Source organism: Rhamphochromis longiceps, linkage group LG3 (assembly GCF_057381845.1).
Source record: "Rhamphochromis longiceps isolate RC_006_pf linkage group LG3, R_longiceps_female_GT1.1, whole genome shotgun sequence".
In the NCBI taxonomy this organism is placed as follows: Eukaryota; Metazoa; Chordata; class Actinopteri; order Cichliformes; family Cichlidae; genus Rhamphochromis; species Rhamphochromis longiceps.
The window spans coordinates 60,528,094-60,552,241 of record NC_140559.1 but is presented as its reverse complement, the minus strand read 5'-3'; the positions used below and the strand labels follow the sequence as shown (position 1 = coordinate 60,552,241).

The window sequence follows — 24,148 nt, the reverse complement described above, 5'->3', positions numbered from 1 at the left end:
GCGACCGCGACATGGACCCAGCAGTTCACAACCCCTCCGCGGACCTCCAGGACGACTTGATCTATATGGTGGAGTACCACTGTCAGGAGTGGGAGGCGCTGCCAGGAGACAAACACCGGGAGGTCGTAGCGGACCGTCTACAGCGGATGGTGTCCGGACTCCCGTGGCTGTTCAGCGCGCTGCGCCCCCACATCCGGGACTTCCTCGTGTCCACCATAGGCATCCTCCCGGAACTGCCTCTCCGGTGGGAAGAGTCGGAGGACGTTCAGTCCGGTCCGCTGGAGGATTCGCGGCCCGGCTCAGCTCCTTCCCCATCCCGAAGAAAACGGCGTTCACGCCGCCGTCGCGCCACCCCACAGCCGGACGTTCGGACTTCTAATTCACCTGCTGTGGTGAGTGAGGACTCTGTGTCTTTTCCAGACATTATGACTGTTCATTCAGGGGCTGTGTTTTGTGTGGCGGATGTCAACGCGAGCTGCTTATCGCCTGTGCAGCTACTCCCGGCTCAGTTAGCTCCCCCGCAGCTACTCCCGGCTCAGTTAGCTCCCCCGCAGCTACTCCCGGCTCAGTTAGCTCCCCCGCAACCACCCTCAGTTCAGTTAGGTCCCTCGCAGCCACCCTCAGTTCAGTTAGCTCCCTCGCAGCCACCCTCAGTTCAGTCTCCAGTGTCACCCCCAGTTCAGTCTCCAGTAGCTCCAGTGCCGCCTGTAGCGCAGGCCCCAGTAGCTCCAGTGCCGCCTGTAGCGCAGGCCCCAGTAGCTCCTGTAGCCCAGTCCCCGATAGCAGTACGGTCCGCTGGTCAGCTTAACATTCAGCCAGGGGTCCCAAATCTCCCTGGCTCTGCATCAGCTCCTGCTGGGAGCTCGGATGAGCTCATCCAGGACTCCGCGGCTCCCACGCCGCCATCTACCTCATCCGCTGGAGGGTCCGAGGGGCCCGTTCAGCCTACTGTCTCCGCTGGAGGGTCCGAGGGGCCCGTTCAGCCTCCTGTCTCCGCTGGAGGGTCCGAGGGGCCCGTTCAGCCACCAGCTGCTCCACCGGCAGCCTCGTCCACGTTCGCTGCAGCTCTAGCGTCTTCATCTTCGCCTGGCCCGGCTTCATCTTCGCCTGGCCCGGCTTCATCTTCGCCTGGCCCGGCTTCAGCCTCGCCTGGTCCAGCCTCCGAGTCTTCAGCCTCGCCTGCCGCAGCTCCAGCCCGTGCTTCGTCTGCCGCAGCTCCAGCCCGTGCTTCGTCAGCCGCAGCTCCAGCCCGTGCTTCGTCAGCCGCAGCTCCAGCCCGTGCTTCGTCTGCCGCAGCTCCAGCCCGTACTTCGTCAGCCGCAGCTCCAGCCTGTGCTTCGTCAGCCGCAGCTCCAGCCCGTGCCTCGTCTGGCCCAGCCTCAGAGTCTTCGTCCTCGTCTGGCCCAGCCTCAGAGTCTTCGTCCTCGTCTGGCCCAGCTCCAACTTTGGCTTCTGCTCCTCCTGGTCCAGCCTCAGCCTCTGCAGCGACGCCTGGTCTGGCCCCCGCATCGCCATGGCCAGCACGCCTGAGACTGGAGAGCCGCCGCTGCCTTCCGCACGGTTGGCCCCCTGAACTGCTCCGTCGTCTCCTTCGTCGCCGCCGCTGCCTTCCGCGCGGCCGGCCCCCTGAACTGCTCCGTCGTCTCCCTCGCCGCCGCCGCTGCCTTCCGCGCGGCCGGCCCCCTGAACTGCTCCGTCGTCTCCCTCGCCGCCGCCGCTGCCTTCCGCGCGGCCGGCCCCCTGAACTGCTCCGTCGTCTCCCTCGCCGCCGCCGCTGCCTTCCGCGCGGCCGGCCCCCTGAACTGCTCCGTCGTCTCCCTCGCCGCCGCCGCTGCCTTCCGCGCGGCCGGCCTCCTGAACTGCTCCGTCGTCTCCCTCGCCGCCGCCGCCGCTGCCTTCCGCACGGCCAGCCTCCGGACCAACTCTGTCACCTGTGCCACCCGCCTGGTCGGCCCCCCGACCGTGTGACCCGTGAACTCTTGTGCCTGTGGGCTCTGGGTCGGCCCCCTGAACTTTATTTTGACTATGGTCATGTGCTCCTGTGTTTTCTGTTGTTTGTTTTGTTTCCCGTTCTGGTCCCTCCGTCCTGGTCCCCCGCCTCCCGCCCTGGGTGGGTTGTTTTCTGTTTTTGTTTTTGTTTCTCGGGTTTGGGCTGTCGGGAGCCAGCCCTTTAGGGGGGGGTGATGTCATGGTCCTGGGCCATGTGGGCCCAGTATTCTTAGTTCCTTGTATTTTTGTATTTCGTTCCTTATTTAGGCCATGTTTTCTGAGTTGCCCTGTTGTGTTGTTCCCTAAGTGTTTTCCCTTCATGGCTTTTACCCCCTGTGTGCCCCTCTGTGTATCTGTGAGCCCTCGTCTCCCTTTGTGGTTGTTTCATGTCTCCCCAGCCCGTTATGTCTGTGTTTCCCCGTGCTCTCTCTCCTCCTGTCTGAACCTCTGTGCCTGTACATGTCATGTTCAGTTCACCCCGCCCTGTCTCGTTATGATTATCAGTGTCACCTGTGTTCCCTGTGTGTGCCCACTTTCCTCGTTTACCCTCTGTGTATTTCTGTCTGAGTCTCCCTCTGTTCGGCGTCGCGTTCTCCCTCATGTTGTGTGTTATTCTCCCCGTGGTTCGGTTCCTTGTACATCTCATGCTTTAGTTTTCCCAGTTTTAGTTTATTTGTATTGCTTCTCGTGGCCAGCAATAAAGCTGTGTTTTTGAGTTTATCCCCGTGTCTGTGAATCTGCATCTTGGGTCCTTCTCCTGCCTGCCACACAACGTATCATGACAGAGGGTATTATTTACTTAACCAACTTGTTGACGAGGGGGTGCAGGACCACCACCTGTCTTTTTTTGCTCTGCCCTTTTCTTGGTTGCTGTTATAAACAAACAAACAGATTATTTCAGGGTCTCTCTGCAAGAGACTAAAAGCAATGTAGGTGATAAATATTACCATTCTGTAGAATATTCTTATATTTCACTTTTACTTGTTCCCATGTTCTTTTGGGTCCTGTTGTGGCTCTAATGTGAAAGGGGATATAATATAACATATTATAATATAATATAATGCCATATAATATTGGATAATATAGTGTCATATGATAGATCTACCCTACCGCCTACTAGTGTTGGCCAGAGGGGCCGATGGCGCGATATGGCAGCCTGGCTTCTGTCAGTCTGTCCCAGGGCAGCTGTGGCTACAACCGTAGCTGCTTCCACCAGTGTGTGAATGTGAGAGTGAATGAATAGTGGTATCGTAAAGCGCTTTGGGTGCCTTGAAAAGCGCTATATAAATCCACTCCATTATTGTTGTTATTATTAAATTACTTACGAGTTTAATTTGTCAGCAACTTTCTGCCAGACCTCTCTCCTTGCTTTTGCAGCCTTTGCAGTGTTCCCTTGCGTTCTGATTGAACTCTGAAACTCCTGAAATCCCTCACTCAAGAGTTCTTGCTCTGCTGCCGAAAAATACCGAGCGCGCTCCTTCGACATTTTCGCCGACCAATCAAAGGGTTGCTGATCAATGTTTCTACTATCGATGCGTAGCCCCTTTTACGACACCCAGTGATGTCACATTACTTCATCCAGCTGTACTAATCGTCAACAACAGGTGTGTTCGGGGAACCAGAATAGCGAGCTCAGAGTTACCGCGATGATTTGGTCTTGGATGTGTCATTTGATCTTGGATGTAGTAAGCGAGGTACGAAGAACGGGCCCCTGGTCAAGTTTATTTGGATTGCACATTTTCAACAGATAATGCTGCGCAAATTATTATAATAACTTTATTTATAAAGTGCTTTCAAACAAAGTGCTGAATAGCTATTTGAAGATAAAAAAAAAGATAAATAAATAAAAACAATACAGTTTAAAAACTGATAAAACAAAAGGGCATAGATATAAGAACCAATAAAAGCTGAAGGCAGAGAATGAGGAAACATAGCATCGGGTGAACAAGTTAGTTTTTAACTAAAAAACTCCATAGCCTGCCTGCCTAATATCCTGACAGAGGTTCCACAAAGGTGGGTGTCAAGGGAAAATTGTATTTAGCAGTCAGTATAATCTTTTAGTGATATAAGTTTGCATATGGTAGAATGCTGCATGTAATCATTTGTGTGTAGAAGTATATAGTTGGTGGCATATTGAAAGAATCTCTCATCCTAGGAGGTCTGTAACATTCTAGGGGGTTCACCCCCACATCCTGGGAGCATGAGAGAGTCTTATTGTTTTACGGTAGGATTAACGTAGCTATGTCTGTTTTAGTTTAAGTGCTTCTTTACATATAGATGAACTGTTGGATTTTCCAGACCAGCAGGTTAAGGGAAGTTGTTTATGGGGCCACACACACACACACACACACACACACACACACACACACACACACACACACACACACACATACACTCACTGAAGTATAAATTGTGGACGAGAGATATTTTATTTTGTATTCTTATGGTGACAGTTTATAATCAGAACTATCATTGATCAATCATTCATCATTGTCGAATCTGTTGACAGTATAATCTCTGAATCATATCTATGGTAATCTGAGCAAATATTAATGTATGCATATTATCATCAATTTAATCAGTCTTAAATGGTATCCACATCATTGTATTCACAACCTCTCGAAGCGGTGGGTCCAGCTGGGCCTTCTACATTCATGTGCACACATAGTCAGGTCTACACAAACATGCACATAGAGAGTTATGTAAAACACGCACGTTCACATACACACTTATTAAGGACAGGGAGGTCGTCTCAGGACAGCCTCTGTTGGACACACAGTCTCACAAAACTGCACAACATATCACACACTTGTTTGTCTCTAAAGTAGCATCTGATGTCTATATAAGGAGAACTTTTTGAGTGTGGGGAACTGTTATCATTTCCAGTAAGGTCTAACTGTGTGACGTCATCATGGGTAATGTAAGGATGGGGAGCGGTCTGCTTGGGGAAGTCCGGCTCTTCCCACACTGTACTGTGTGTTTTTAATAAAATACTTTATTGACTCACTATGGACTTTTCAGTCGTATGTCTCTTCCTCAAAATTCGAACCTTGACAAAATAAAGACTGGAGCAGTTTCTTAGCGGAGTCTCTCTGTCTGGAGGCTGCCCTTGCTAGCAAGAAGTTCTGTGTGTTTCTCTTCTCTGAGTCTTTACTGAAGAAGTGTTTTAGAATATATTCCCTAACAGTGGGGCATGAAAAGAAAATGCACACCCCCAATAGTCAAATAGACAAAGTAGTTTGCAAACTAAAATGCAAGTAAAATAAGTAAAATGCACAACAATGAAAAATTATAGAACTGAGAGAATAAGAAAATAAATACAACTAAAACAACAACAACAAAGACCATTAAAACAAAACTGTTTGGGTCGATGGGTGCTAAAAGGGGTTCGAACATGGGGTGCATAAAAATTGGTTTTCAGTTAAGACTGAAAATGTTTGAGCGTTTGTGCAGATCTACCGCCCTGTGGAAGAGTATCACTTCCTGTTCCTGCTCAAACACAGTGGTGTTTCTGAGTAGCTTATCTGCTTAGCAATTTAATTAAAAACTTTTAAATACATTCTTTTTTTCATAGTATAATCTTCACATGCTTCATCCGAAGCACACTTTCAGTGTACTCACTACCTAATTTATAGCCAAAGTATTCAAGTATTCACTGGAAAATAACTCAAAATGTTAGAAATATTCCAGTGTTAGAAAATCAGCACTGCTCAGTGTTAGCCATTGTTAATCTTCAAAACTGACTAGGTTACTTTTAAACATATAACACTGTCAAAAGTGTTAATTTAACACTCAACAGTGTTGTATTTAACACTCAGAGGAGTGGACCCATATAGACAGACACTCTCTAGTGTTAATTTAACACTGGAGATTTTGCTGTGTAAAAACGCTGTTGTCCAGAACAAAGACCCAGGAATAAACACTGTTGTGTTTGTTCTTACTCACCTGTCGTTGTTTTACCGTAAAATGATAGAAAGAAAGTGTGAGGAAGAGACTGGGCGTCCTCGCTCAGGTGTGTCTGTGTGGTATCTGACTCAAAAACAAATAACCTGTACATCTCACCTGACTGCAAGGTGGTGATGCAAATGATGTCACAATGGCAGAATCCAGTTTATCAGGTTTACAGACAGATGGACAAGCACCTCCCTAAACCATAAGAGTACACATTTCGTATATTTAATAGTGTTTCAATAGTACTTGATGTCATACCTGAAACTACCTTTGTGGTTTTGAACATTACAGTAGAAAAGAGCCACCATGCAGCTAACAACCATTCATGTCCATTATGTCAGCACCTCTCTGAACAAACATGGCAGGTACACATATATAAGCAATATATCAGAGTCGACTCGTGCTGATCCAGATGAGTTTTTAATGTGATAATGAAGACTGTGGATCACAGCAGCATTTGTTCTGACAGTAGAGCTGCAGGTGTGTAAGAAACCACTTAGTCTGGGTGTGTACACTGTACGCTGTGCACACAATCACCTTATTTACTGTAGTAAACCTGCACAGCTAGCTCACGTGACTTACTGTCTCCATAGTTACATCGTATATTATTAGCTATGTAAACAGCTTCCAAAGATACCGCCACAGCTCTCTGCAGCTGTAACACTTTCACACTTTGCAAATCATTTCATGTTATTGATAGTTATGAAGACAGAATATGTTTTTATTATATCCTAAATGTTCAGCACAAACACAGAGAGACACAGAGGTACTGTTTAAAGTTTAGTGTTAACCTGAGTCACTGATCATTTGCAGTATTACAGAGTCTGGCAGTCTTTGCATGATGTCCACGTCACTGTACGTTTCTAGCTGACTCTCAGGTGTGACAGGTGTGCCAGCAGGAAAGAGTAATAATAACCTGCATCCTGAGGTTTGTCATGCAGGATTAAAGCAGCCAGGCTTTGTTCACACAGCTAGGATTGTATTTTACACTGACCCTGGGTCAGTATAAGTATCATACAGTTTAAACGAAGCACTGAAACTTGCACATATTTATTACAGATGCACTGAAGCTAATATTTGCTGTCAATCTGTGGCTGCGATTAAACACTTTACTGGAAACTTTATTAACTAGTAACTTCATCAGTCATGACAGAAGCTAATATTTCTGTGCTAACATCGTTTAAACAGTAACAGCTTTACTCCAATATAAGCTAACGTTTACACCGTAACTTTAAGCTAGCACCATAAAGACGGTAAAACACGTAATAATATCTACAAATGCATCTTAAAGCTGTTATATTAGAACTCGGTGTATTACTAACATAACCACATTAACATTACTGACACTCGCTGACTTTTAACAGTCATTCTATAAATGCTGTCCGTTTAAACGGTCTTAACTGTACACACTGCATATCCACCGGATTCCAGCCAGAGTGGATTCTGGAGTCTTCCCACGCTCCTGTTAGTGATCCTCCATCTGGATGGATGAGAACAACCTTCTGAACAATCTAGCAGGAGATGGCCCATATCTATGGGACTGATTTGTGCTAATAACGCCCATTGTATGGACTGATAACAGCCGAAGCGGGTGAATAAAGTCACCCAGTCGCTAGCTGTGCCATTACCCAGCATACATCACTCCCTCCATAAATGCAATAAACGATACAAAAGTATCGTTCTACCTGTTTTTCAGGTAGTTGTTTACATTATATAATTTATTGTGTTCTGTATACGTCACTACAATGTGATTTTGGAAATATAGAAATATACGGACAACAGGCTCTTCCGCGGCAATCTCTTGTCATCAATAAGCAACGTTTAGGGAGCTCTATAGTATTCAATGAGAGGACCCTTCACGTCAATTCCCGACGCGAGGGGGGTACCCTGCGCGTCGATAAGTGAAGAAGAGGGAGCCTGACCATGCGTCACACGTTTGACGAGTTGGGAGTGAGAACGTGTTGCGTTGATGTGACACATGATGTGGAGGCTTCGAGCTTTCTTGATGTGGGAGATGATCCTGCTGGCCTGCTCCTCATCTCTGAATCTCTTCCTGAAGTACTCCTCCTTCTGTGGGTCAGTGAACCCTCTGCACTCTGTCACCATGTCAACACACTGAGGAGGGATCTGATTGGCTGCTGCAGGTCGTGTTGTCATCCAAAGGCGAGCAGAAGGGAGCAGGTTCCCTCTGATGAGGTTTGTCAGCAGCTCATCCAATGAGGTGGACTTTCTTGTTTCAGTCAGGATTTTAGTTTTGTTGAAGTCCAAATTAAGTCAACACTCATCCAGACCATCAAGTATGAACACAACCTGGAAGTCTTCAAGCCTGCAGATTCCTGATTCGTTAGTTTGATTAAAGAAGTGATGAACAAGTTCCACCAAGCTGACCTTTTCCTCTTTCAGCACATTCAGCTCTCTGAAAGTGAATGGAAATATGAACTGGATGTCCTGGTTGGCTTTGTCTTCAGCCCAGTCCAGGCTGTATTTCTGTGTTAAGACTGTTTTCCCAATGCCAGCCACTCCCTTTGTCAGCACTGTTCTGATTGGTTCGTCTCTTCCAGGTGAGGCTTTAAAGATGTCTTCTTGTCTGATTGTTGTTTCTGGTCTGTCTGGTTTCCTGGATGCTGTTTCAATCTGTCTGACCTCATGTTCATCATTGACCTCTGTAGTCCCTCCCTCTGTGATGTAGAGCTCTGTGTAGATCTGATTCAGGAGGGTTGGGCTTCCTGCTTTAGCGATCCCCTCAAACACACACTGGAACTTCTTCTTCAGTTGGGCTTTAAGTTCACGTTTACAGAGTGGAGCAAGTATTTCTGAAGGTAAGAAATTCAGAAAAAAATATTATACAATAAATATCACAGCCTTTCTGTACCCTGAAAGGATGAATGTCTATTGGTCCATTTCTTGAGCTATTAGGAAAGATCAATATTCAGTCTTTAGAGAAATTCTCTTACTGCTCTGCAGATGGTCAGCCATCTCATGCTGCTTAAGTCTCCTCAAGAAGTGGAGTGTGATCTTCAGAAATGCTTCTCTGCAGCTCTTTCTTTCATCTTCATCCTCACCTTCAAACATCTCCTCATCCTCCATCTGGCTCTTTAAAGTTTCTGGGTGATCTGGACTCAGAACCTTCTGGATCTTCTTCAGCTCGTTCTTCACAAACATGGTGATGTTGTCCTCCAGCCGCTGGAAAAGAAGACAATATGAATTACCCAGTGGTAAATGGACTGGTTCTTATATAGCTCTCTTTGATACTCTGTGCACACAAAGCATTTTATACAACATGCCTCATTCAACCAAGCACATTGTTCTATGCTTAAATACTTTCTTTCACACTCTGATGGATGCATCAGAGGGCAGCTTGGGTTTAGTACGTTACCCAGTACATTTGCCAGCCAGGGTTTGATTCACAAACTGTTAGGATGCCTGGGTCGTCGACCCAGGGTTTTTGAGTTTATGATATTATTTATACTTTCTAGTTTTTGGTTTCTTTGAGTTCTGTCTTATGGCTTATGTCTCTGTCTTCTTTAGTTGCTCTGTCTCCCCTATCACCTGCATCCCCTTGTCTAGTTCGCGTCTATGTGTATCCTAAGTTCCTATATCCCCATGTTCAGTCAGTGTTTGTGTCTGCCCTGTTCCCACGTCTCTGTTCCCTTTGTAGTGCCTGCATGTGAGTCTGTCTTTGTTCAGTCTATGTTATGTGTTTCCTGTTTTACTTTGAAGGTCTCTGTCTTTTCTCAGTGTGTTCAGTTTACGCTTCTTTGGTCTCGTCAGTTCTGATTTGCCCCAGCTGTGTTTCCCTCCTGTTACTCATTTCCTGATTGCTCCCTCTGTGTATTTAAGCCCTGTGTTTCTCTGTGTCCATGTCGCGATCTACCGTTTATTTTGCTGTGTGTTTTGCCAGTCCACCAGTGTTAGTTTATTTTGAGTTTTTTTTTCCCAGTTGTGTTATGTTTGAGTTCAATATTAAAGCTGTTTTGGTTTAAGTTCGGTCTCCGGAGTCTGCACCTTGGGTCCTATCCCTGTCCGCACACAGCCGTCACCTAACACAAACCTTCTGACTAGTAGCTGATCTGCTCACCTCCTGAGCTACAGTCACCCCAATCTGACTGAAATCATGGAGCCCAAACTCTGATGTATGTTGGACACACTGACAATCCTCTGGTCCACAAAGTGCAGCATAGAGGTGACTGAAAAGAACAAATGTAAACGTAGTACTACAAACCATAACCACAGAGTCCAGGTGTGTTTGATGTTGCTGTGCAGACTGACCAGTGGAAACCTCTGCTCTCTCCTGGTCCACTCTGTGGAGGAGTAATGAATAATTAGCTCATGTTATGTCTGTCCACACACAGACACAAGCTAAAGGTCCATGAAGTGATGTTTGGATGGGTTCAGTCAATCAGATGACTGTCATGGTGAAGCTTTGCTAGTCCTGCTGATCCCACTGAGAATTAACAACTCAGTTTCCAGATGTCTGTAGTTTTCTGCTCAGTTTCTTTAGTCCCAACAGCTCTTACCATCTCCTGCATAAAGCTTTCCCTCCATGCTCAGATGCCCTGGAACAAGGTGCTCTCTTTATATCAGTGACTGGTTTAAAGTGACAACTTGCAGTGCTCGCCAAACTTTGTGTCAGCAAAAGTAGTTCTAATGTTTCTTACATTTATTACATTTTTTACATTTTTACACACACAAGTCAATGAACGCAAAAACATAAACTTTTCAGACATTTTGTTTTACAATGTTACAAAACTCAGTTCACAACTCCACAGTCTGACTTACAAGTACAAAATATTTATGACCACAGTTTGAGCCGATGTATGTCCCGAGTCTGTGGACTCAGTAGTTTTGTTTTGATTGTTATTGTCTTTTGTTACAATTTCATTCTGATTAAGATTTTCTAGTTCTGAGGTTTTGGTTTCTGTGTTCCCTCTGTACTGTGTTAGTATTGTGTCTCTGTGTTCACTTCCTGTTTTATTTTGACAGTGCCATGTCCTACGTTAGTGTGTCTACTTTTGCTTCCCCTTGTCTGGTTATGTCCAACGAATCCTGCTGTGTCTCCCTTTTCTCATTCCCTGATGGCTCTTTTGTGTATATGAGCCCTTTGTTTTCTCCTGCTTGTTGCTGGTTCGTCTGTGTTATCTCCCCGTGTCTCCGTTTAAGGTTTCAGGTTAGTTTTTTAGTTTTTTCAGTAGAGGTTATCTTAGCTTCTGCACAGGCCATCTCCACTGCACTTCACCGTTTCAATAAAGCTCACTCACTTCACAGCAGTGTCGGCATCTTGGGTCCTTTATTAAATTCAACATGGCTCGCCCCGCTAGCCGTGACATAAGATGTGAAAACAATATCCAAAAAACATGAGGGACAAACAGGGAATAGTTTTAAGGTGCAGGGCCAACAAACTGAGTCTAGCCATAAACTCAATAGTTGATTGAATTAGCATTTTGAATTGGCTGATCTGAGTTACTTCAATCAAGTCTATGTTCACTTTGAGTTAAGATTATACATGATTAATGTAAAAGAAAAAAGCCATCATCAGCAACTGATTCTGATTTAGCAGGTTTTCTAAATGGTACCCATCCTTAGCTGGCTGTAGTTAAACCTTTACTTAAAAAGCATCCCTAGACCCAGCTGTCTTAGCTAATTATAGGCCGATCTCCAACCTGACAATCCTTGAAAGAGTAGTTGGGGCGACAATCAGAGGGGCAGTGTGATGATCTTAGGTTACAAACTACCGCAGTCAAGTCATTAAGGGAGATGGGATCAAACTGCTCTAAGACAGCTGAGCACACAGGAGAAAGACTCGGATCTGAGGCAGCAGTCGGCGAGACAAGAGCCCTAATAGATAGAACCTTGAAGTTAAAAATGCTAAAAAATCATCACAAATACTTGGTGAAGAAATGACTCCGACATTATCACGTGAACGAAGAAAGCGATTGAGGACATTAAAAAGTACCTGAGGCCTGTGACTGTTTACTGACAGTAAGTTTAAGACAAACTGTGTCTGCAGGTTTTACAGCTTCTTGGTGAGCAGAAAGACAGAAAGTCCTTAAAATCTGTGGAGAAACAATCTGTCTTTTTTCCATCTCCTTTCAGCGCGTCTACAGTCACGTCTAAGGGAGCGCGTATGTTCATTCAACCACAGCTCTGATAAATGCTGAGCGCGCAGAGTCCTGAACGGAGCAATAGAGTCCAAAGTATCAGTGCAGGTAGAATGAAGAATGTCCGAAAGGTCCTCAACACTTTAACAGCTGGAGTTCATTATTCCAGAGTCCATAAAGGCAGCAGAAAAAGCGGCGCTGTTAGAGCATTAAGCGCTCACTTTTTACACGCTGAGGCGCATGGCTTATCTACCGAGCGGCGCATAGTTACAGTGAACAACACAGGAAAATGATCGGAGATGCCCAACTCAGATATTTCAGTGACGCACACATGCAGCCCGTGGGAAAGCTCCAAGACTAGTGTGTGACCTTTTTCATGCGTGGGACCAGTAACCCACTGGGTCAAGTTAAAAGAGTCAATAATATTTAAAAAGTCCTTGACCAGAAGTTTAGAGTCACAGCAGACATGGATGTTGAAATCACCAAGGCAGCTAACTTTCTGCTTCTTAATTCAGATCAAACTGAGGTTATTGTACTCGGCCCTGAGAATCTTAGAAATATGGTATCTAGGCAAGGCAAGGCAAGGCAAGTTTATTTGTATAGCACAATTCAACAACAAGGTGATTCAAAGTGCTTTACAGAGACATTAGAAACAAAAACAAATAAAAAGCATGATTTAAAATTGATTAAAACAAGCAAATAAACTAACTAACTAATTAACAAACAAACAAACAAACAAAACAGTATATAAAATCAAAACAGATAAAATCAGAACAGTAGATAAAATCAGTAGTTAAATGTAAGTTTTGAAATTTAAGCTTAAAAGTGTGGATTTGGTGCTTTATTCAAATGCAGCTGAGAACAGGTGAGTCTTCAACCTGGGTTTAAATAAACTGAGTGTTTCAGCTGATCTGAGGCTTTCTGGGAGTTTGTTCCAGATATAAGGAGCATAAAAGCTGAATGCAGCTTCTCCGTGTCTGGTTCTGACTCTGGGAACTGATAAAAGACCGGATCCAGATGACCTGAGGGATCTGGAAGGTTCATACTGGGTCAGGAGGTCATTGATGTATTTTGGTCCTAAACCATTCAGAGCTTTATAGACCAGCATCAGAACTTTAAAGTCTATCCTCTGACGGACAGGCAGCCAGTGTAAAGACCTCAGAGCTGGACTGATGTGGTCCACTTTTTTGGTCTTAGTGAGGACTCGAGCAGCAGAGTTCTGAATGAGCTGTAGTTGTCTGACTGATTTTTTCGGTAGACCTGTAAAGATGCTGTTACAGTAATCAAGCCTACTAAAGATGAATGCATGGACTAGTTTTTCCAGGTCCTGTTGAGACATCAGATCTTTTATCCTTGAAATATTCTTGAGGTGATAGTAAGCTGACTTTGTTATTGTCTTAATGTGTTTTTCTAAGTTTAGGTCTGCATCCATCACTACACCCAAATTTCTCGCCTGGTTTGTGGTTTTTAGATGTATAGATTGAAGTTCTCTGGTGACCTGTAATCGTTTTTCTTTGGCGCCAAAGACTATTACCTCAGTTTTGTTTTTGTTTAGCTGGAGAAAATGGTGGCACAACCAGTCATTGATTTCCTCAATGCATTTACCAAGAGCCTGTACAGGGCCTTGGTCTCCTGGTGACATTGTGATATATATTTGTGTGTCATCTGCATAGCTGTGATAGTTTATTTTGTTGTTGTTTATAATCTGTGCCAGTGGGAGCATGTAAATGTTAAACAGAAGGGGTCCCAAGATGGAACCTTGGGGAACTCCACATGTGATACTTGTCTGCTCAGATGTGACGTTACCTATTGATACAAAGTATTTCCTGTTTTCTAAGTATGTTTTGAACCAGTTTAGTACAGTTCCTGAAAGACCTGTCCAGTTCTCCAGTCGTTTGAGTAATATGTTGTGGTCAACTGTATCAAATGCTGCACTGAGATCCAGTAAAACTAAGACTGACATTTTTCCACTGTCTGTATTCAGACATATGTCATTAAACACTTTGGTCAGAGCGGTTTCATCTAACCAGATTCTTACCCTGGATGGCATTACCTTGTCCTCCAGTTACACTGTGAGGAACCTTGGAGTCATTTTTGACCAGGACATGTCCTTCAACGCACATATTAAACAAATATGTAAGACTGTGTTCTTCCATTTGGGCAACATCTCTAAAGTTAGAAATATCCTGTCTCAGAGTGACGCTGAAAAACTAGTTCATGCATTTATTACTTCCAGGCTGGACGACTGTAATTCATTATTATCAGGAAGTCCTAAAAACTCCCTGAAAAGCCTTCAGCTGATCCAAAAATGCTGCAGCAAGAGTGCTGACAGGGACTAGAAAGAGAGAGCAGATTTCTCCTGTTTTGGCTTCCCTTGATTGGCTTCCTGTTAAATCCAGAATTCAAAATCCTGCTCCTCACATACAAGGTCTTAAATAATCAGGCCCCATCTTATCTTAATGACCTTGTAGTACCATATCACCCTATTAGAGCACTTCGCTCTCACACTGCAGGCCTACTTGTTGTTCCTAGAGTATTTAAAAGTAGAAGTCTTAAAAAGTCTTAAATAATCAGGCCCCATCTTATCTTAATGACCTTGTAGTACCATATCACCCTATTAGAGCACTTCGCTCTTACACTGCAGGCCTACTTGTTGTTCCTAGAGTATTTAAAAGTAGAATGGGAGGGAGAACCTTCAGTTTTCAGGCCCCTCTTCTGTGGAACCAGCTTCCAGTTTGGATTCAGGAGACAGACACTATCTGTACTTTCAAGATTAGGCTTCAAACTTTCTTCTTACTTAACGATTAAGTCCCTGTATTCCACCGTTATATGGAAATCAGCCATTATAACTTGTGTCAAATCTACTTGTACCTCACAGTTTTCTAAGCACACAGAGAGCAGTAAACCTCAGAGCAGCAGCACATCAGACTGTGCAAAAAATCTAGAAGAGAAAATATTTCGACCCATTTCTAAATGATTCTTGTGACCATGCTGCACCACAACACCTGATCTCTGGTTTCCTGACCTCTTCAATCCCACTTTAATACTTGACTAAACTCATTTTCCTGTTTAGGTGTTGAGGCAAAGCCGCCCATCTACAATGCAGGCAACAGCAAATTGAGCTATTTTTTATTCCCTTTGAGTTTTTTCTACTTTTGTGCTACAAAATGTTCAAGCTGATTAAATTCATTAGAATAAGAGTTCAGATAATTTTCTCATATTAATGTTGGAGGTAGAAATTCAGGTAACTTTGCACAAAAACTGGCAGAAATTTCCTTCAAAGATGGAGTTTTTACTTTAATACCGTGAGTACATTTCAGAGCCTGTACTCTTTTACCTTTACTTGAGTAAAGAAGTTGAATCAGTATTTCAGCTTTAAGAGGGTATTTTAACACAAACATCAGTCCTTCTACTTCAGTATGTTTGACACTTTGTTTACGCCTAAATTAACTTTACTGTTAACGAGTTTTCATGTTTCTGTAATCCACCAGTGTGCTCATGCTTTAAGTGAAAACACATTTTTAATGATCAAATATAATTATTTTTGTTATTTGTGGATTTTAAATGTCCTTGACAGAGACAGATGATAATCATTATCCTGCACTTTGGTCTCAGGTTTGGTCGAGCTAGCTCAAAGAATGGCTATGTTGAACTTTCTCCTGGGATCTACACTAAGAAGTGAGTCCAACATTAGCAGGGTCTCTTTCCTTTATCTGGATTCACTTTAGCATTCACAGTCACGTGAAGCTTGTTATTAACTCGATAAGTCAACCCAGGGTTTCAGCTGAACGTTCACATGAAACACATGGTGTTGGCAGCATCTGATCAATCATATTCATGGAGATGTGTATCAGCAACAGAGCAGCTGAGTTTGCAGAAGGAAGTCAAACTAAACCACAGGAACAATATGAGGAGATTACACACATAATAAAATACTAGCAGTAACACAGCTGCTGCAGACAAATCAGTCGTGTGATCGTGTGTGAGAGGAGAAGGACTGTAAAGGAGTTTGGTGTTAAAAGCTCTGTATGAATGTGGGAGACTTTGAAGGGCTTTAAAAAGGCCAATATAAAATAAAAGGCAGCAAAATTGCTGAGTGTGAAAGTCACCAGACTTATCAGACCTCTGTGATTAAGACCTGTAAGAACACCTATTTGTACTTGTTGGCATTATATCAAACACACACGTATATTAAGCCTTGTGGACAGTCATAGCCTGCTGCTAGCATGAATGCTAAACGTACTGCTGCGGATGATCAGCAGAACAAGATGTTGTCAGTTTGACTGTTTGCTGTATTTAAAGTGTTTTTCTCAGTTCGTCTGTATTCAAAGTGCATTCGGGGCTTTAGCTGACAGCTCTTTGTGCTAACAAACTAAACTCTCTTAGTTTAAGCCAACAGACTTTACCAAACACAAAGCCTGCTGCTGCCTCCATGGGTTAGCTTGTGTGACTGGTGTTTACACCAATGAAATCTAAATCACACTAATGTGTCCTCCAAGGTGTTTGGTGGGAGCACTGAGTGAAACATAAGAGCTCTGGTAAAATAACAAACAGGGCTGTGAGAGCAACTGAAGTGATAAAAATACTGTTTAAAGATAAAAAACACTTTGATGTTCTCTCGTCACCTAACAAAGTCCAAATCCTGTGAACTATTTTAGCTTTAATAATTGTGGATTCAGGTATCCTGAACCCATCTTTGGACATTTGTAATTAAATATTTTAAAACTCCATCAGAGACTCCTGATGTGGCTGTTTGGAGAAGGAAAAGAGGGACAAAGTGGAGCGTCGAGCTGAGGCTTCATTCACCTCCAGGACACTGGGGCGTGCAGCTCGGATCTCAGCTGACCCTTCTCACCCTGGACACAGTCTGTTTGACCTGCTCCCCTCAGGCAGGAGGCTCCGGTCCATTCGCACCAGAACCTCTCGCCGTAAGAACAGTTTCTTCCCCTCTGCTGTTGGACACATGAACAGTAAACGTACGACCGTTCCCACCCCTAACACATGACCCTACGCTGTGTTCACTGCATCATTCCATGTTTGGCACTGATCACTGATACTGAGCACTCATGTATATATCTTTCTACGTAGCACTTTTAATTCTTATTCTCATGTATATATCATGCATATATCTTTCTATGTAGCACTTTTAATTCTTATTCTTACTTTTATTTTTTCATGTCTATTTAAGCACAATTTATGACAGTATGTTTGCACTGAAGCACCGCAGCAATTTCCTAATGTTGTAAACCTGCTCAACATTTGGCAATAAAACCCTTTCTGATTCTGATTTCTGATTCTGCAAACCTACAGTTATGTTTCCCTATTTCTGCTGTTTGCATGTTCACAGCTGAAATAAAGCTGCCTCTTTGACTTCATCCTGTTGTGTTTGGGTCCAATCCTGCCTGCCACACAGCGCTACAGGACAAAGTCTAAGATTTTTATCTTTTTAATGAATCTTTGGTCATATTTATCCAGGAAAACACAAACATGTAAAGGAGTCATCACAGTTCTCTGACCTCGTTGGTCCAGGTTCAGCACTGAAGTCTGGAGGGTGATGTTTGGACCAGTCACTCCTCACAGACGGACAGCTGGATCCTGCAGACTGTGACCTCTGACCTCTGCAGACACAAACATGTTTTATTCAATGATCAATTCTCTGATAAAGTGATTGAAGCAGCTGTGGTCACACAGACTGCAGATAATGCAGCTGTTTCCTGTCAGTAACAGTCCTCTTAAATTAGAGTTCAGCTTTTTGCAGGAAAACAAATGTCCCTGAATGCAACAGTGAGACACAGTCTGCCTGTGATAGCTGCCATTAGGAGCGCTCATGTGTTTGCAGTTAGACGAGGAGATGTTACCATCATGGACATGTTAACAAATCCTGCAGCATCACGTGGCACAAACACTTTGTGTTCCTGTCATCTGCAAGCAACAGGAAGTTCATTAATAAAGGCGGGATGGAGACGCGACTGTGATGGTTCTCCTTCATCCAGCTGTTACACACACATCTGGGCTCACACGACGAGCCTTTGTCTAATACAGCGGCTGCCGGTGGCGGACTCCCTCAGGTGTCGGTGCGTTGGTGGTTCTTTGTATCTGGGGGTGGGCGTCCGGGTACACACCGGCTCACTCCTTGGCGGCCGCTTATTGGGGCTCGCTCGGGCCATTTCGGAGGTGGGGTGCCCCCGGCCTCTCGGCCTGGGGCTCGGTCACTCAGGCACAGCTGGCTGCCGGCGGAGCTCACGGGCGCGTCACTGCAACTCCCCCTGGCTTCTGCTCCGCGGCTGCTGAATGAGCCCTCATCTGGGACTCTCCTCAGCTCTTACTGGGACAGTGGCGCAGCTGCCCCTCTGTGGGTCTTCCTTGGTCTCTTGTGTTCTGGGGGCCTCTGGATGTCTGGAGTTTTGATCTCCTCCATACCTGCTTGATACCATAAAGGACAGGGCTGTGGCTCCCCACACTCCCTAGCAGATCATTACATGGAGAAACCTTTGGAATGCAAGCATGCTGATCCACACAGGTATGCACACATGGGTATTCACAGACGCGGACTACAGCTTTCTTGGCTGCTGCCTCAAAGCACACTGTGCGCTGTCTATCTTGCGTGCTGCACAATATCGTTTATTATTTAGTAACTATTGATATCTATGACTAGCTAGTTTATTGTGATGGTGCTTTTTTCTTTCTATTATTATGTTGCTCTTTGCTGTTTGCTGTCTCCTCTGTTTTTTTTTCTCCATACAGGTGACCCAGGAGTTTTTTTTGTTGTTTTTTTTTTCTCTCTTCTCCCCTTTGGTTTTCTTTCTTTCTCTCCCCCTCTCTCTTTCATTCTTTCCCCCTGTCCTATCCCACAGTTATGTCTGTCCCGTTTGCAACTGAAAATAAAATAAATTCATAATTATAATAAAGGTCAACCAAATTGACCAATATGGCAAGGCCATGATGATCCACTTGGTAAAATAAATCCGCTTGGCATCTTTCTTGGCCTCAAGACAACAATTCTGATGGCTATAGATCCAAACGGGACACAAAAAAAAAAAAAAAAAAAAAAAAAAAAAAAAACCCACCACAAAATAATACAGCAGCTGCTCTCTGAACACTTTTCTGAAGAGGAGCTGCACAAACCTTTGTTTGCTTTATAGAGCAGCGTATCAAAGTCAAACTACCCACTGCTAGCAGCTGTTTCTATCATAGTGTGACCAAGTGGTCGGCGGGGTTATGAACAAAATAAACTTGACAACGCCACCTAGGGGAATTACACCCCCAGGAAATATATTTAAGAAAAATAAATAAAAGGAATAAAAGAAGACCGCACAGATACAAGGATGCACACTGAGGCAGGTTGGCTTCCAATATTTAAACAGTTTTATTTATAGAAATGAATAAAATATTATAAATAATATTTTATAAATAAAATATTAAAAGTCAAGATGTAGCGTCATTATTGACAGTGTCCTACAGTAAAAATAAACAATCGTGGAACTTGGACTTACCAGTAGCCGTGGAACCAAAAGAAAATCACACCAAAAGAATCACTGCAGACCACCCAGTGCTGTACAAAAGAAAGTGTGAAAACGACCCACCACCTGAGGTCCCAGGGCCACTGGCTCATCCTCCTTCACTGAAATAAAACACAGAGAAGTATGTTAAAAGAATAAAAGGACACCGAGCGTCAGGCTCGCTACAAATCATAAAAAGACTAAAACACGCTTTAATAACAGAAATCACACACACACACACACACACACAGGAAAGGCTTATTCCCCACGGGTCAAACTACCACTCGTGCTGGTAATAATTATTCTCAGGCGTAGGCCGGTCTGGCTCCCCACCGGCTGAGACCAGCCACCCAGGCGATTTAGAGTCCCAGCACGACACTCGGGCAGAGAATCACTTCAGCCCGATCACAGAAGCGTGGGTACGAGCAACAGTCCAGGGTAAAATAGAACACCAGGCGAACCCAAAAAAAAGGTAAGCCTACTTAATAAAAACAAGATAAGACAAAACAAGACAAGACAGCAGACTCCACCAAGGAGGAGTTCACAACAGCAGCTGAGAAGGCAGTTCACTCTTCCAATTTAGGTTGGCAATTTGCCATGGAGAGGTGAGTACAGCAGTGAAACCCTGAAACAGATAAATGTAACCTTAAACTCTTATAGCTATGAATGCTAATAAAAGTAGTTCTAACGACTTACCCCAGGACCGGAGGCACTATATTCTCATTGGTGGAGATACCACGAACACCTCTCTGCGCAATGGCAGAATTAAACAGACTGCTGCGCTACAACAGGCCGGAAAAGGATATTAACACCAATTCCAGTATTCGGAGGGAATCTGAGGTTAAGCGAGAGCATACCTGTAGCTGTCATATAATCGGCTCTTGCTGATCAGTCCCTCGCAGTACGCCAGCATTTACTGCTGTTTCGCACCAGAAGCTCAGGAGGGATTCATCCAACAAAACATCGGCTTAGCTTTATACGGGCTAGCGCCACCCTGCAATCAATGTGCAGGTGGGTTCCCAATTAACCCAATCACCTGATACAAGGAGCGAGTGCAGCGGAAAGAGAACGAGGGTGGTAGAGCGAGCGAGAGAGAGAATGAGAGAAGAAAAAAAAACGGAAGGCGAGTAGCCCATCTGGCTACACAGAGCAGATCCATGTGACCAAACACAGCTGGATCACATGTTTCATGTTTTTTTTTTTTCATGTTCATGTTCACATGTTTTAGGATCCAGATGTGTGAGGTCTAAATTTACACCTCTGATTAAAATACATAGTTAAAAACAGCCAATTGAGTCCAAATGTGTCTTAAAACCAGATAAACTGACAGTTACAGCTGAGCCTGTGTGTCCTTGGAGACACTGCTCTGCTACAGAGATGCATTTTAGAAACCAGGAAACATCAAAATCATTTAAATCAGAGAGTTCATGTTACTAACAGCTCACCTCTCTGCAGCAGACACAGGCTGGGATTTAAAACCAATGCCTCGACGATTGGACCGGTCACTCTTTAAGGACACAGAGCTGGATGGTTTCTGATTGACGCTAAAAATAAGTGAACATGAAACATGTGTCACATCCAATGTGTCCAATTCATTACATAAAAAGTATAAATAAAGTATGTAAATAGTTTATTATTTAAATCGTTAAATAGTAAAAAGCTGATTAAAATTTCAAACATTTTAATACTGACATGAACTTACTTTTTGTCAGATGACTTCTTTTGCCCTAAATTACGAAAGAAATGCTTCACCCGTTTGCTCTTAGAGGACACACTTCTGGGTGGAGGTCCAGGTTGGTCCCTGTGAATAATGATGGAGCAGTGATGTGAGTGCTGAGCTGTGACATGGAGAAGAGTCATGGACAGTTAGAGATGGTCATCTCACCTCTGAGCTTTGGTCTGGCTCTCATGTTCCCCACACAGAGTGCTTTTAGAGGGAGGGACTCCCTCCTCTCTGTCCTCACACTGATCCATGCTGCTCAATTCACATCAGCTCACACACACTTTCTACCTTCACCTGCAGAGGAAACACAAATCATTCATGTGCACATCAACTGAGAGCTGCAGAGGTCGTGTCTGATGTGTTGGACTAACATCCATCTGAGACGCAGCTTTCATCAGTTCACTACAAAAAGTGTCACATAGCCGAGTTCAGCCTCCAAATCCTCCATTACTGTAGTCCTACAAAGCAGCAGGTCAAACATGGCTGCAGAGAGCAGCTTTATGTCAGTAACCATGTCCAGGACCGAGCTGACTGCTTACAGAGTTCATACTCTAACTGCTAGCTGCTCTGCTAGCTAAGCTAACTCAGTAACAGTGACTCTGACAGCAGTTACTGTGGAACAGCGGCCGAGCTCAGGACACATTCAGTGTGTTTAGTCTGAGTCCTGGACTCTGATTCAATGGATTCAATCCAGCTCAGAGTTTCATGTGTTCATCAGAATAAAATACATGTACTAATATAACAGAAGTAATGCTCTGAATGCAGGACTGTAATGGAGGATAAATAAGGTTTTTACAGCCTGAAAGAAGTTCATATATTTGTTCATATATTTGTAGACAGTGAAGCAGTTTTTAATACTGCAGCTGTTTCCTTCACCTGTGTGTGTGTGAGCCACACCTTCATGTGCTGCTTTAGAAATATGTGGTCTGACTGCTCAGGCTGAGTCTTGTCACGGCGGGGTGCGCCGGGTTGTTTTTTGAAACAGGACCCAAAAGCAGATGTGGACGAGGTGTTGCAAGTTTAAACAGAAAGCGATCCTTTATTTAGATGATTACAGGGGTTAACCAAGGAACCCTAAGCCAAGTAAAAAAACACTAAGAAACAAATACTATGAAGGACTATGTGAAGAGAAAATTATTTAGAAGATAATGAAACTCAGACTCAAGATATCGTTTACATGTGCACACATGGACGATTGTTCCTCATCCCCCGATCCATCCCACAGCAACGTGTGCAGGACAGACGTGACAGAGGAAAAACCGCCCAGGGCTTTCAGATCTTTCTTTATTTATCCTTCAAAGAAGTAGGAGTGGCATGTTCAGAATACAAAATCATTTCCATAAAAGGAGAAAGAGACCGTTAAGCTTGCCTGTTGACAAAAGAAGTAGTATGTATAGAAATGCAGACATTTTCCATAAAAGGGAAGAGAGAGAGGGGGAGCGCCAGTCTGTCTGTTTAAAACCGGATGTCACCACATTCCTTTTACACACATATGGCTTCAATCTCTCTTCCTGTGTTGGCTCCAATTCACAAACTCTTCTTCTTTAATGAAGCTACAACTAAGCATAATTCACAAAATTAAAAAATCTCTCATCAGACTATGACTATGGTGGGGATAACAGACGACCCGACAATGACATTTAGAAAACAGAGGACTTAAATACACACACATGAGGTGATCAGGGGAAGTGGAGACACATGAGGAAACAGCTGACTAGGATAAACATAATGATGCACAGGCAAGAGTAAAACTAACCACATGAACACAGAACACAAGACCCTTTTCAAAATAAAACAGGAAACATGCAGACTGAATTCTAAACATGCAAACTTAACAGCAACTGGGGAGACAGAACATAGGAACCTGAAACATGGTACAAAAACGTCACAGTGGACATAACATGGAACACAGGGAAGCCATATGACAAAGCCAAAGAACTAAACCTATGATAACCATAACAGACCTAGGGAAACAAGAAACGGTACAAAGGACTCAAAACATAAACCATAATATAAAAAACACAAGATCTCTTCAAAATAAAATAGGAAACATAATGAGACGAAGACATGACAACCAGAACTTGACAACGTAAGACACAGACATGAAACACATGAAGAGCAGGGGAGACTTAACATGGGTTGTAAACACAAGGGGGAACTAATAAGCAAATGAACATAGGAGACCTAATGAGCTTAAACATACTATAAACATCAAAATGAACTAAAACTCAAAACACTGGGTCATAAGACCCAGGATCGTGACAAGTCTAGGAGGAAAGTTCACACACTGGAGAAAGTTTTGTTCCTAACTTTGTCAGAGTTCGGCTCCAAACACAAAGAAGACGGAGCTCACAGTCTGTAGATGGTCCTCAGTGTGTGTGTGAAGCCAAGAAAGCACACAGGAGTGTGTTTATGTCAGCAAATCAGTGTGTGTGAAGAGTCTGAGGGAGTGTGTGAATGAGACTCAACACTGAAACCAACAGTCCAAGAAAAGCGTCTGGACTTCTTTAAGTTAAACTTAAAGAAGTCCAGACGCTTTTCTTTTTGTCTCCATAATGTCTCCATAATGCTGCAATGTTATCTGCCCCAGAAACACTGTGCAGAAGCTCTGATGGTGACACAGAATCACAGTGGAGATACTTCTGTCCACCTTTGATTAGACTCATTATAAAAAGGAAAACAAAGTTTGAACACAGTCATGTTTCCAGTTCACTGACTTACATTTATTCCATGGACACTCACTCTAACCTGAACCACAGCTACAACCCAACATTGTTGAGGCCTCATCTCCTCCTTTCCTGACTGTAGAGGTTAAATATGCAACAACCAACAAATAAAAGAATTTGGTTCATTTCAAAGAAACTCACACGGTGACCAAGTAAAGTAAC

The 24,148-nt window shown here is 43.8% G+C and overlaps 1 protein-coding gene and 1 pseudogene across 1 annotated transcript in view; both read right to left on the bottom strand.

Moving 5' to 3' along the window:
- LOC146675562 (protein NLRC3-like) overlaps positions 1-21,668 on the bottom strand; it is a 61,185-nt gene extending 39,517 nt beyond the window's left edge. Inside the window, exons 1-4 of the mRNA XM_085400503.1 lie at positions 21,423-21,668; positions 21,240-21,338; positions 20,983-21,081; positions 17,555-17,656 (exon numbers count right to left, since the gene is read on the bottom strand). Coding sequence (XP_085256629.1) covers positions 17,555-17,656; positions 20,983-21,081; positions 21,240-21,338; positions 21,423-21,511 — 389 coding nt within the window. The 5' untranslated portion in view covers positions 21,512-21,668. The remainder of the gene's footprint in view (positions 1-17,554; positions 17,657-20,982; positions 21,082-21,239; positions 21,339-21,422) is intronic.
- Positions 7,762-10,485, bottom strand: LOC146675563 (protein NLRC3-like; annotated as a pseudogene).
- Positions 21,669-24,148: the final 2,480 nt, after the last annotated feature.